The following is a 12,533-nucleotide window of genomic DNA, read 5'->3' as shown; positions in this document are numbered from 1 at the left end:
TGCAGCAATGTATGGCAGAGGGGAAAGAAGACCCCTTATAAATGAGTTGGTTAATAAACTTCAAGACTTTGAGTTACATTTAAGCCCTCTACGAGCTTGTGTTTCAGCCATTGAAAAAGTAGCTGAAAAGCTGGACAGAATGGAGAATAAACAAGAAGATATAATAGACAAACTATCAATCGTGCCTGATGCTGATGAATCCATGGTGGTAACAGATACATCCAATGAGGAACAGAATTCCCAAAACAGCCTACTTGAGGGGCTGATCAACTTGATTTCCTCCCAGCCAGTGTCATCCAACGTCTAAGCAATCAAAAGAACACGTCCTCCTGCTTGAACAAGTGATAACAGTAAGACCACGTCACGTTTTGCCTTGTAGCATTACCTACATGACCATGGAGAACACATGAAGAAGTGGCATAAGCAACCTACTCCAGCACTTTAAGCACGGGTAAAAGAATTACAAGGCAAATCAACCACCAAGGTGAACTTCTCCAAAAAGGTGATTGCTCCAGTTGCTGCAGACAACGGAGGTAACAAATAGAGGGGCCCTGCCCCCAGCCAGGGGGGGGAAAAGGGATAATAGAGTTTATTGGACTGTGGATTAGATGGCCTGGCACATCAGAATCACGGAAATATAAGGCCCTGGTGGATACTGGTGCACAGTGCACTCTGATGCCCTCGAGTCACCAAGAGACAAAATCAGTTTATATTCATGGGGTGACTGGGGATTCCCAAGAACTGACTATGTTGGAGGCCGAAATCAGCCTCACTAGTAAAGACTGGCAAAGGCACCCTATTGTGACTGGCCCAGGGGCTCCATGTATACTTGGTATTGATTACCTCAGAAGGGGATATTTTAAGGATCCCAAAGGGTATTGATGGGCCTTTGGAATAGCTGCTGTAGACACAGAAGGTGTTAAGCAGTTATCTGTTCTGCCTGGCCTATCAGAAGATCTGTCTGTTGTAGGGTTGCTACGAGTGGAAGAGCAACAGGTACCAATAGCTACAAAAACGGTGCACAGATGGCAGTACCGCACCAACAAGGATTCCTTGTTCTCCAACCAGAAGTTAATTCGTCAATTAGAGAATCAGGGAGTGATCAGCAAAACTCACTCGCCTTTTAACAGCCCCATATGGCCAGTGCGTAAAGCCAATGGAGAATGGAGGCTGACGGTGGACTACCATGGCCTGAATGAAGTGACACCCTCATTGAGTGCTGCTGTGCCAGATATGTTAGAACTCCAGTATGAACTGGAGTCAAAAGCAGCTAAGTGGTATGCCACCACTGACATTGCTAATGCCTTTTTCTCCATTCCTTTGGCCAAAGAATCTAGGCCACAGTTTGCTTTCACATGGAGGGGCATTCAGTATACCTGGAACCGTTTGCCCCAGGGGTGGAAACATAGTCCAACCATTTGTCATGGGTTGATCCAAGCTACACTGGAACAGGGAGGTGCTCCTGAGCACTTACAGTACATTGATGACATCATTGTGTGGGGCAACACAGCAAAGGAAGTTCTTGAGAAAGGAGAGCAAATAATCCAGATCCTTCTGTGTGCTGGTTTCACTATTAAACGAAGCAAAGTGAAGGGACCTGTCCAGGAAATTCAGTTCCTAGGTGTAAAGTGGCAAGATGGCCGTCGTCACATCCCAGCAGATGTGATTGACAAAATCACTGCCATGTCTTCGCTCACTAATAAGAGACACAATCTTTTCTGGGTGTAGTGGGTTTTTGGAGAATGCATGTTCCAAACTACAGCCTCATTGTAAGCCCCCTTTATCAGGTGATGCGGAATAAGCATAATACTGCATGGGCTCCTGAGCAGGTAATGGTTTTATGATTTTTGATTGTCAGTATTCCACATCATAAAATCCCAGCGCATTACATGACGTTAAGAGTTAATGCTCCAGTTCCAGGTACCTTTCCTGGAAAAAAAGAACTACATACCTTAGAAGACTGTTATCATTCCTGCTCCAGTGGAAAACGTAAGACCTCAATAGGTCACCTGACGTTCCTCTTTTTCCATCATCAGGCTTGCTCGCTGCTGCTTGTCCCGACTGCACACTGTTAGCGTAAGGTCTTCAGCTTTTTCGGACATTCTCTCATATTTGATTGATTAGCTTCAATTCTAATTATATAGTATTACAGTACATTACCTTGCATTACAATACCACATTTAGTTAATTTGTTTCTCCTCAGATCGTTGCTGCTGTTTTTACTTATTCAGGGTCCCCTGTTTTCCCCTTTCTAGAGGCATGGATTCATGAATCCATCCGCCCTGCTAGTCACAGAACCAGGCCTAACCAGCCCATAAAATGCTAATGCATGAGTACTGTTACTTCGGAGAAGTATTTATTTTTCATCCATACAATAAAACTATAGACATACTTGATTTTAAAATTTATCTTCTTGCACACATACAAGTTGTAAAAAGAGAAGAGTTTTACAAAGTATTAAAAAGTGGATGTAAAAGTAAACAGTATTTTCTATTACTTTGCCCATAGGGAAAAATAAGCAAATACAAGTAACTCACATCTACTTTTTTAAACTATTTGACCTTCCTACTGTTGCAGCTTCTTCTTCTTTTTTTCTGGTTCATTGCTGTGGTTTGTCTCCGTAGATAAATGTGGAGGAACACCACTTGCACGTATCTACAGTAAACCAACAAATCAGAAAACAGCATTTTAGCTTCCACTATTCTGGTAATACATTTACCTTCTACAGCTACACTATCCTCATGAGAAAACACTAATCATGTAACGAAGTGTTTAGCATCGCATAGCTATCACAGCTCAAACACTAAGCAAGCAGCAGCATTCCTTCTAAATGAAACACCAGGCATCAAACTGAGTCCTTGTCAGGCTCAATGTGTGGCTCTGATCATAGCCCAGCAAAGGGACGTTACATTACGCCGTGGTAGAAATTGGAAAAATGGAAAGCAGACCATACAGAACAAGGAGGAGTTAGAATAAAGAAAAGCCTCTGTCTTTACAGAGGCATGGTAAACTGCACTCTAGGAAAGAGGTCATTAAAAGGCATGCTACGCTTTCCTTGAGAATACGTAAAAGAGTGGGTGAAGCAGGTTGTAGAATGAAATACTATTGATTTTAGTAACTGAACCAGAATTAGACCCATGTATGTTTCTCTGCAAGTGAGTCTATGGGCAAACTGCAATGCTTGACCAGTAAAGAGGTAACAGGTACTTCAGAAACTTGATGCAAGGAACTAATTACTATGATTTCAATATCAGGATAGAAATGATTTGAAAATTGCAAGAGCATATACTAGAAGAAGAGTCATGCTACTTGCTCATTCAAGTTATATTCTAATATGGTTACAATTAATTGCAGAGTAACACAGGCACCTATACTGGAATTAAAGACCTACCACCATAAACTGAAGGTGTGGATTTGTTAAGACACCTAGGATGAAAGTAACCATTATGACAAGCTAGGGAATATCAGACTGTGAGAAGAGAGAATGTGAAAGCAAAAATTTAATTGTTCTCAATGAGTAAATGTCACAAGAAAGCATAAAGCATTCTAGCTTTCTAGGCTGTGTAATGGTATATTTTCTGGAGAAATTAGTTAAATGATCCCAATTCAGACTACTACAACAGACCAAAACACGTTTGGAAACATGATTTCTCAGAAAAACCTAACATATATGTATTAACAGTCATATTTTGTTTATTTTCACTTCCCCTGCATTACTGTATTTATTCATTTTATATACTCAATTACTGCAACAAACCATTTACCAAAAGAGTCATGTGCAACGTAATGCAAGTACACACAACCTTGTACTGCCATGCAAAACATTTAGCAGGCCTGAGGCATGAGACCAAGTGAAAACCCCAATGTCTCAGATGCAGAGAGAAGCAGCTAAAAGCAGAAACAGTTTTTAAAGCCAGACACACACTTATTAAGAGATTACAGTTGTTTCAGTATTATCACGAGAGACTCTTGGATTGTGGAAGTTGTGGTAAGAAAGCACTGCCATTTATGTACTCTGTGTTCATTAAAGAACCAGCAATTACAGCTTCCTTCTGAGAATCCCATCAGAGTTGCACAGTAATTTACTGGAGCTAAAAGAAGATCCTACCGAGTTCTGGCAGAATTTCAGAGCAATTTGATTACAGAACCACACAACTTAAGATATACCATTTCAGCAAATCATCATCCTTCCAACGGTAATATTCTTAATGGGCCAAGAAAGGAAATTTCATTTAGAATCCTTCCTGCTTTTCAACACACAGTAAAAGCAGATCTATGTTTTAATGAGAATAGATATGAAGCAAATCACTATAGATTTGCTCACTGATATTTTTTTTTTTTGGTTGATTTTGGAGGTGTTTTTTTTTTTTTAAATAATTTTTATTTTTTATTTTTAGGTTGTATTTCAATTTTGCTGCATCCTGACCTTTAGGTTACTAGAAACCACAAATCTTGTGTCTTACCTTTGGTTCTACCAATTCCATCCGAATTTTCTGATGTTGAATGTTGGACGCATCTAACGTAATGTTCACTTTGACTCTGTCAAATACAGATAGTGTTGTGCCTTCCACAGTAAGTGATGGTACCTGTAAGTTCAAATTTTGTATTAATACTTACTGTTCATACTGTCTTACATTTTTATACAAGTAAATATTTTGAGATGTAGTTCTTAATGTCCAGAGAGTTAGGGTGCAGATACACATCTGTGTGGCATTTTTTTGGGATCATTAGATATTGTCTATTACAGAAACCCTTTCTGATGTCAGAACCTTTTTGCTTAAACTCAAAGACCACAACAATACTACTACTGCAGAGTAATAAAATACTATGAAATTAGAAAAGGTTCTATTACCCTTCTAACACAACTAGAATAGATTTCAGTCATTTTGCTTGTGTACCTCATTAAAAAAAAAAAAAAAAAAAAAAGGCAAAGAAGAATAAACCTTACGAAATGAATGTACCTCACTGTTGTAATCAAGTTTTGGTGTTGGCTTATCTTTTTCTTCAAAGAAGACTGTTCCTTCTAACCCATACTTTGGAATTAAAACCACAACTGCATTTCTTCTTACAAACAATATATACGCGTCTTCATTCACTACTCCCTTAGTTTTAAAGAACAGCTGTAACAGAAGATAGAAGAAAAAAGGTGTTAGCACATTCCCTTCTGGATTAAAAATATATCCACTTAAAAAGAGTAAAATACTTGAGCAAATATAGATCTATACTTACTATTACACACCAGATTTAAAAAGTTCATTCAAATAATTATACTTGCTATTTATAATACCATTTCGTTCAGAATATTTATTAAAAATATACACATACACATACCCACACATACACACACACAAAAGAAAGCCAATGATAGACATATAGACAGTTAAAAGCACTTTCCAGAAACAACAGAACCCATATAGACAGATAAAAGCACTTTCTAGAAATGCAACTCTAAGCTCTTCAGTACCAGGAATGTTACGTTGAAGCTTTTCCTTGAAGAAACTGCACTTTTTCATAATAATTCCTGCAGACTTGCTTTTGCTCACCAAAGCACAACCTGCCTGTTATTGCTCAGTGTTTCTTCCTTTCCTTTAAGGGCAACATGAATCCCCCACAGATCATGCTTACATCTCAGAAGTATTTACCTGTGTGTGGAAAGCAACAGATGCTCTTTGTGCATATTGAGCCATTTTATGCCGGTAATTGAGATTTTTACACAGATCTGCCAGTTTATGTTTATCAGTAAGTTCTGGATAGGTACTGTCTGCTCCTATGGCCACGGCCAAAAGACGATGCACTATAATGTCAGCGTACCTGCAAAGAAGATCTGTGATGTGTCAAAACGTTTTTATCAGTTTGACTAACATTTTGCTTTTTTACAGATCTCACAGCTCAAGAATTCTTTCTAATAGTAATGGTCTGCTGATAAGTCTCTACATTAATTAGAAGATCACATTCTCTTTGCTGATCAAATATACACTCTGCAGAGAGTATCTTCACAATACTATGAACTACACCATTTTCTTTTTTAGTCTAAGGAATTCTTTACTACAGTTTACCAATGCAGCCTGCATTACTAAATACTTACAAAGAAGAACTAAAGCTTTAACTTTGAACTCAAGAATGATGTTTCAGCACAACAGGTTAAGCCCCTTCCTCTTTCTCAAGAACTAGGAAAACTTCATTTCAGTGCCCTTACTCTGCAAAACATAATCACACAATGCTCCTGGCACACAGCTTTTATGAGAATTTGAGCCAGAAATTCTTTAACGTATCTGTTAACAAACATGATTCACTAGTGGAACTCCAAGAAGCTCCAGAAATTACCCACACAAGAGAGACATCGCCTTAAATTTCATTGTAATAAGTTTAATTAAGAAAATTCAAATTAACAATATTTTCATATGCTTTTATATGAAGGAATTTAAATGTTTACAACACAGCTTCCTCTTGACAAGCAGCCAAACACTGCCTTACTCTCTGCTTGACTTACTTAAAGCTGAACAAAGTTGGTTTGTATAACACTTCTGTAACGTAAAGCCACTGCCTTTCCAATTCAAATTTTAAGCTGAATGGAAACACAATCTCCAGTGCACTCTCTTAACAAATAAATCACTTATTCTGTCCTCTGACAATACTGTAAAATGAAAGAAAGTACCTTCTAATAGGTGAGGTAAAGTGGGTATAAATAGGTGAAGCTAAACCATAGTGATGAAAATCACTATCCATTCCAGAACAGAAATACACAGCTTGCATCATGCAGCGAGTGGTCAAAATTCGCAACAGTGTATTTAGGTATGGGAAATCAGGAGATTCAGCTTTGTCTAATGATTCTGCTAACGCCTTTGCAGAGTCTGTCTTTATTTCCAAATTCTGGAGAAAGCAAAAAAACAAAAAGAACAGATTGTAAGCAGAAATACCACAGCTGAACCCGTGTCGCTCTTAGTAACGCTAAGAAGTTTCCTACCTCATAAATTCTGAGATGTAGACAATAAGACAACTGTGTCACACAGAACTCTTGTTTGTCATTGGCAAAAATGCATAGCTATGGTGGTGACTGTGTTGCAAAACAGTGTTCTGCAGCAAAGAACTTGCTCTATCAAACAGTGTGATTGTGCTCTTTGTTGTAATTTCAAAGGAAATAAATAGGAAGCATTACTTTAGGAGTAACGGAGGTATTAAAACTCACACCTGGGGGAAAGTGATTTTTAAAATTATTACTGTTTTGTTTCCCACATACTCTAAGGAAAAAAAAAAAGGAGGCAGAGGGACAAAAAACTGTGTGGAAAGGAATTCCTAACTCACATGAGAATGCCTAGAAAGTTAACTTAAGGGTTCAACTCAACTGGGGACTGCAATCTTTGAACACAAGATCACAAAACTGGAAAAGTAATGCTTCTTAGTTAAGACTTATTAATCAAATCAGAGTTGTTTCAGGCTACACTAACTAACCCCTAGCTGACCTAATGAGAAGATGGAAACTGTGAACACATGCAAACACTTCCTTACTTCCAGACTTTAACAGAGAGCAACAATGTATGTGATTCAAAGCCAAGAACTGTCTGAAAAACAGCATCCACGGCTTGGAAAGGAGAAAAGTGTTTCACTAACAGTTAAAATACAGAAAAGAATTAGTGTTTTCTACTTTCTTTTCCTGAAAGAGGTTTAAGCACATAATTCTTCCTTTCATCTAAAGGCACAGACGCCTCCTGCAGGTACCAGCAGGTAAAAGGCAAATCAATATGTTTTCAAGACATTGATTTCCAATTGTCACTCTTGGATAAGTGGCCAACCAGACAGAAAGCACAGCTTTTTAAATTAACTCATGAGAATGGTAAAAACCTGCCTTGGACTTGGCTGCCTTCACAAGGATGTCGTAATTCGATGGAGGAGGAGCAGGATGTTTCCGGAGCAAGGCAAACTCTGGGAACTCATCATAAATTTTTTGTGCCACAGAGACATTGGCAAGCAACATGAACTCTTCAACCATGGAGTTGGTCTCTCTATCAACAGAAAATATTTTGTATAGTTAGAAAAGTGTCAAATTAGATACTTGCTACGTATCCTATTATTATCCTAACAATATTCTATAACATTATCTAGTTATCTAGAATTTTTTAAAATGGTACAAAGTAGGCATATATTTTTAAGACTGAGAGCATGCCAAAATGTACTTACTAAACTTCAAACGGTCGGACAGAAGAAAAAAAACCCCAAATATTCTAAAATAACAAATCCAGAGAAAAACACTCTTTAAAATGGTAATGCCATCTCTGGAAAGACCAACAGATTTCTTATGCTTAAGAATACTATTCAAGCACACATACAAAGCTTGAAAGCACTATGTTGCACACCATCAAGTCATAACAGTATACACTGTAAGATCTGCATACGGATTTTAGCACAGAAAATACCTACTAGTAGGACAGGAGTATCTGGACTCAGAAAATGAATCAGTAGCACCATTTTAAAAACTCCTCAGTAAGGCTGTCAATATCACTCTGCACCTCTGCAACGATTACCATGTTGTTGTTAAAGTTCCAGTAATCCACTCCTCCAAACTCTACTTTCCCTTCCCGTTAGTAGGAAAGCATCACGGAGAATGTGGAGAGCCTGTAACCTAGTGCTCCATTAAACCAGTAGCAAAGACTTAAGCTCACGGATGAAACAAAGTTCAAACATACTTCATAAACAGAGTAGTAAAATACAGAAGAACCATCTTTCCTACGATTACTGACTTGGACTACTGCATAAACTCTGTACACTACAGGCTGATACTTAATTCGGGATAGGGATGGAACAATAGGAATTTTTAAGTAGCTGAGGAAACCAACAGGGCTTACTTAAGTTCCTTAGTTTGCAGATCAATAGGATCGTGAGTTTCACTATCCATGTGAAAACGAACTTCTGGTGAGGAAAGCGTCAAAGCTCTGCAAGACAGTTAAGTGATATTACTATAAAGGAGAAACAGCAGCTGAGTTGGAGGCCTACCTACAACAGCTTGCTTTGTAACAAAATGCTAATTTAAAAAAAAAAGAAAAGAAAAAGGAATTAACGTTCAAAACAGTAGAAATAGCAGTGCTGATACACATCACTATTAGCTTTTGTTTCCAAAAGAGTTTAACTGCAAAATGGGATATAGAGCATCTTCATGTAGTTCAACAGCAAAAAAGAGATGAATAAAGGAAAAAATAACAGCATCACTGCATTGTTTACCCATTATCAATTCTTTTCTTCTTCAGAATTTTTGCTAATTTGTTTAGTCCGCGCAGGCTGACAGTAATATCATCACGCATTGTTGCCGAATCAATTCTCATCTGTGCTTCAGCATACGTAAGAGAAGCCTTGGAGAAAAACAAAACAAAACGTCACAATACTGAAAAAGCACACTTCTATCTCTCAGAAAAAAAACAGGTTTTTTTGGTCAAAGCTCATTCACAATAATACAAAGCTTTCTGCTCAACACCTCTATGAACATCATTCTCAAAGAATAACAGAACAGCACAGATCTACGCAAAACTCCAAGAAAAAAGTAAACATGCACAGTATTCTTTTAAAATGCTGATATAATACCTGAACTTAACTAGATGACTAGCTGGTGTACAGCAAACTATGTCTAATATGTATCAATGCATTTATATTTTTTAAATGAAATACTATAAAGTGACTGTACAAAACAACATTGCACCACTGAATGTCTAGAAGAATAGCATAGGATAACAATATTTTCCCTCACTTAAGGATTCAAGCTTGGTTTCCTAACTTTGAGAAAGCACATCAGTAACAGAAACAGGAAAACTTCAGTATAACATTTCTCACAAGAAGTGTTCTTTTCTTTTAAATAAATACCACATTCATCCAACCAACCTTGGAATTAATAACACTCTTTGTAAATCTGGTGTTTAGAATTTCAGCCTTTTGGTTCATCTCCCATATACACGAAAATGCAAGCCTATGAAAAGGGGAATGGGGGGGAAAATCTGTTAAAATCCATGCACGCACATCGGGAGTTTCTTGTCAGGATCGACATACGGATCGTATACTTATACCTGTCCACATTAGATCTTAAGGAGCATAAATTGGAGCTAAGCAGTTCTGGAACCATATCAATCCTCTGCAAAATAACAGATAAAATGCATCACTAGTCACAATTACTTCACATTGTGATTTTTAGTACACTGAAAACTTGAAAATAATACTTTCCATCATTCTGATAACATTGTATAAATCAGGAACAAAGGAAAGGAAAGCAATGAAAAATCCAACCACTTAATTGCACAAAAAACTTTCCATATAGAAAACTTACCTTTTCACACAGATATACAGTTGTTCCTCTTTTTGCTGATTCCTCATCCAAAGCGTTTCCTGGACGAATAAAATGACTGACATCTGCAATATGCACACCAACCTAAAAAAAAAATAAATAACAAAACCCAGGCAGTGTCACGTTATACATTCTATGAAGCAAACAGCTCTCAACATAAAAGAAACTTTCTCAAGGTTTTATTTCAAACCCAATTTACCCTTTTCCTATTCCTCCCAGCAACTTCTATATTTACAAGTAGGAAGAGTTAAAAGCATTGCAGAAAAGGAACAGTTGTAGCAATTCTGAACAGTAAAGCCATATGTACGTTTAGTGGAAAACTGCTTTCATTACCAATTCAACTCTGCAGGTTTCTTGCTTTTCCCTGTTTGCTGGACTTCTAATTTTGGCATTCTCTGCTATTGCAATTACAAAGTAACAAAGAAAATCTGCCTAAATCAGATACAGTGAGGTACAGAGCTGGTGTTCATCTTGTAGCTTTTCAGTGACTTTTTCTAATAAGTCCTTAACTATTACAGCTGTAACTTCACTCCTTCCACTAGTTCCTCATCCTAGCCATAGATACTTGTGTCTATACTCAGTTAAAGCAGTAAATAAAACCCGTTACTTTCTCACATCAAATGAGCAGACAGCAGGTTCAATTGAGAAGACGTTCAATTATGCTTTAGATACTGATGTAATGCAAGTCAACTACATTTCTTTATTCCCACCTCACTCGTCAGCAGTGCAGACCATTGGTTTCTTTCACAACAGACCTAGAGTTTTGCTTGCATCAATTACTGTTCTCACTACTGACTGTTCTGAAAAGCAAATAAGCAAACAAGAACACAACCCACCTCCAGATTTCCATTTCCTATTTCTCTACAATGCAATGCATCATCAATATCTGTACAGCCAGGAGGATCAACGCTACAAACATACAGATGCCTCAAGTCCTCCCTATATTTCATATCCTGAAATTTAAAAAAAAAAAAAAAAAAAAGGAAGTTGTACAGAACATCAGAACATCCACATTAAAGGAGAAATAAAAAGAAATGATAATTTGAGAAAAGATAATTTGAGACTTTGTGTAAGACTTTCCAAAGTAATCACATATTTTTAAGTACACAGTCTGCAACATTATTCAACCAAACAAAAGAGGTACACAGAGACTGTAGTGATAACAAAGGCAAGGCAATGATAACTACCAAAATTTTGTTATAGAGCAAGCAAAAAGGAAACAGAATAAAAACATCTTTCCAATCAAGTGTTTCCTTTCCTTTACATTCTAAACCAACCATTTCCCACATTTAAGATACTGTGGAGAATCTGAAATTCACTCACATCAATTAAAACAAGCAATTCTGCAAACAGTAACTTTCCTTCTTCTGATTACCGTACTGGATTCTACTGGAATGTATTAAAATTAACACCAAAATAATCTGAGAAAAGACATGTAGGCTACTGCATTTGGTTACAACCCTGTCTAGTGAGATGCAAGAAAGCCCCCCAACTCACAGATGATTTTTATATATATATGAATTGTAACCTCCCACCTTTGTTAAACAAATTTTTTTAAACATTTCAAATGACATCTGCATTATGGTAGTTTTTCTTGTGTTTTTGTTTTGTTTTTAATTTTAACATTTCTACCTCTAACAAACTTCAGCCAAAATTCAAAGTCTTGTGGAGAACTTTCCACAGAAAAGCAGACTAAATGTTCAGAACAACCTGAATTTTAGGATAATTTTATCCCTCTATTTTTGGTGCACTGGACCATTAAAGAATATCGTAATTTGAAGACAGCACAGTAATTATGACTATAACTTTGAAAATATTACCTTTTCTGTAATGCTCCATGGCATTTTCGGAAGGAAACTGAGGACATTCTGAGAGAAAGGCTGATGAGGGACATCATGTTCAAGGAGAAGAACTTCTGTCTCAGTCTCTTTATCTCCAGCACTTCCCAAACTCTTCACAAAATGACCCTGAGAAATAACATACACGTGTATATGTACATATATAGCACTGGAACGCTCTGCCCAGGGAGGTGGTGGAGTCACCATCCCTGGAGGTGCTCCAGGAATGTTTAGATGTACTGAGGGACACGGCTTAGTGGGGAAATATGATGATAGGAGGATTTTGGACTGGATGATCTTGGAGGTCTTTTCCAACCTTGGTGATTCCACACACACACACACACACACACACACACACACACACACACACACAC

General features: G+C 37.5%; 1 protein-coding gene across 2 annotated transcripts in view; it reads right to left on the bottom strand.

Moving 5' to 3' along the window:
• Nucleotides 1-2,339: 2,339 nt before the first annotated feature.
• DIS3 (DIS3 homolog, exosome endoribonuclease and 3'-5' exoribonuclease) overlaps nucleotides 2,340-12,533 on the bottom strand; it is a 19,257-nt gene continuing 9,063 nt past the window's right edge. The window contains exons 9-21 of one of the 2 annotated variants that reach the window (XM_042838876.1): nucleotides 12,142-12,288; nucleotides 11,158-11,274; nucleotides 10,304-10,405; nucleotides 10,047-10,111; nucleotides 9,865-9,949; nucleotides 9,214-9,341; nucleotides 8,841-8,927; nucleotides 7,844-8,000; nucleotides 6,656-6,870; nucleotides 5,643-5,811; nucleotides 4,962-5,120; nucleotides 4,464-4,586; nucleotides 2,340-2,655 (exon numbers count right to left, since the gene is read on the bottom strand). In XM_042838876.1, coding sequence (XP_042694810.1) covers nucleotides 2,566-2,655; nucleotides 4,464-4,586; nucleotides 4,962-5,120; nucleotides 5,643-5,811; nucleotides 6,656-6,870; nucleotides 7,844-8,000; nucleotides 8,841-8,927; nucleotides 9,214-9,341; nucleotides 9,865-9,949; nucleotides 10,047-10,111; nucleotides 10,304-10,405; nucleotides 11,158-11,274; nucleotides 12,142-12,288 — 1,644 coding nt within the window. In that variant the 3' untranslated portion in view covers nucleotides 2,340-2,565. Of the gene's footprint in view, nucleotides 2,656-4,463; nucleotides 4,587-4,961; nucleotides 5,121-5,642; nucleotides 5,825-6,655; nucleotides 6,871-7,843; nucleotides 8,001-8,840; nucleotides 8,928-9,213; nucleotides 9,342-9,864; nucleotides 9,950-10,046; nucleotides 10,112-10,303; nucleotides 10,406-11,157; nucleotides 11,275-12,141; nucleotides 12,289-12,533 lie in introns of those variants that run through there. The other variant, XM_042838875.1, reaches the window with a different exon arrangement.

The sequence above is a fragment of the Centrocercus urophasianus genome, unplaced genomic scaffold, assembly GCF_019232065.1.
Source record: "Centrocercus urophasianus isolate 14NV4802_14NV808 unplaced genomic scaffold, USGS_Curo_1.0 seq_9, whole genome shotgun sequence".
Classification (NCBI taxonomy): domain Eukaryota; kingdom Metazoa; phylum Chordata; class Aves; order Galliformes; family Phasianidae; genus Centrocercus; species Centrocercus urophasianus.
The sequence above is the reverse complement of the archived record's forward strand: the minus strand, read 5'-3'. Positions and strand labels throughout refer to the sequence as shown.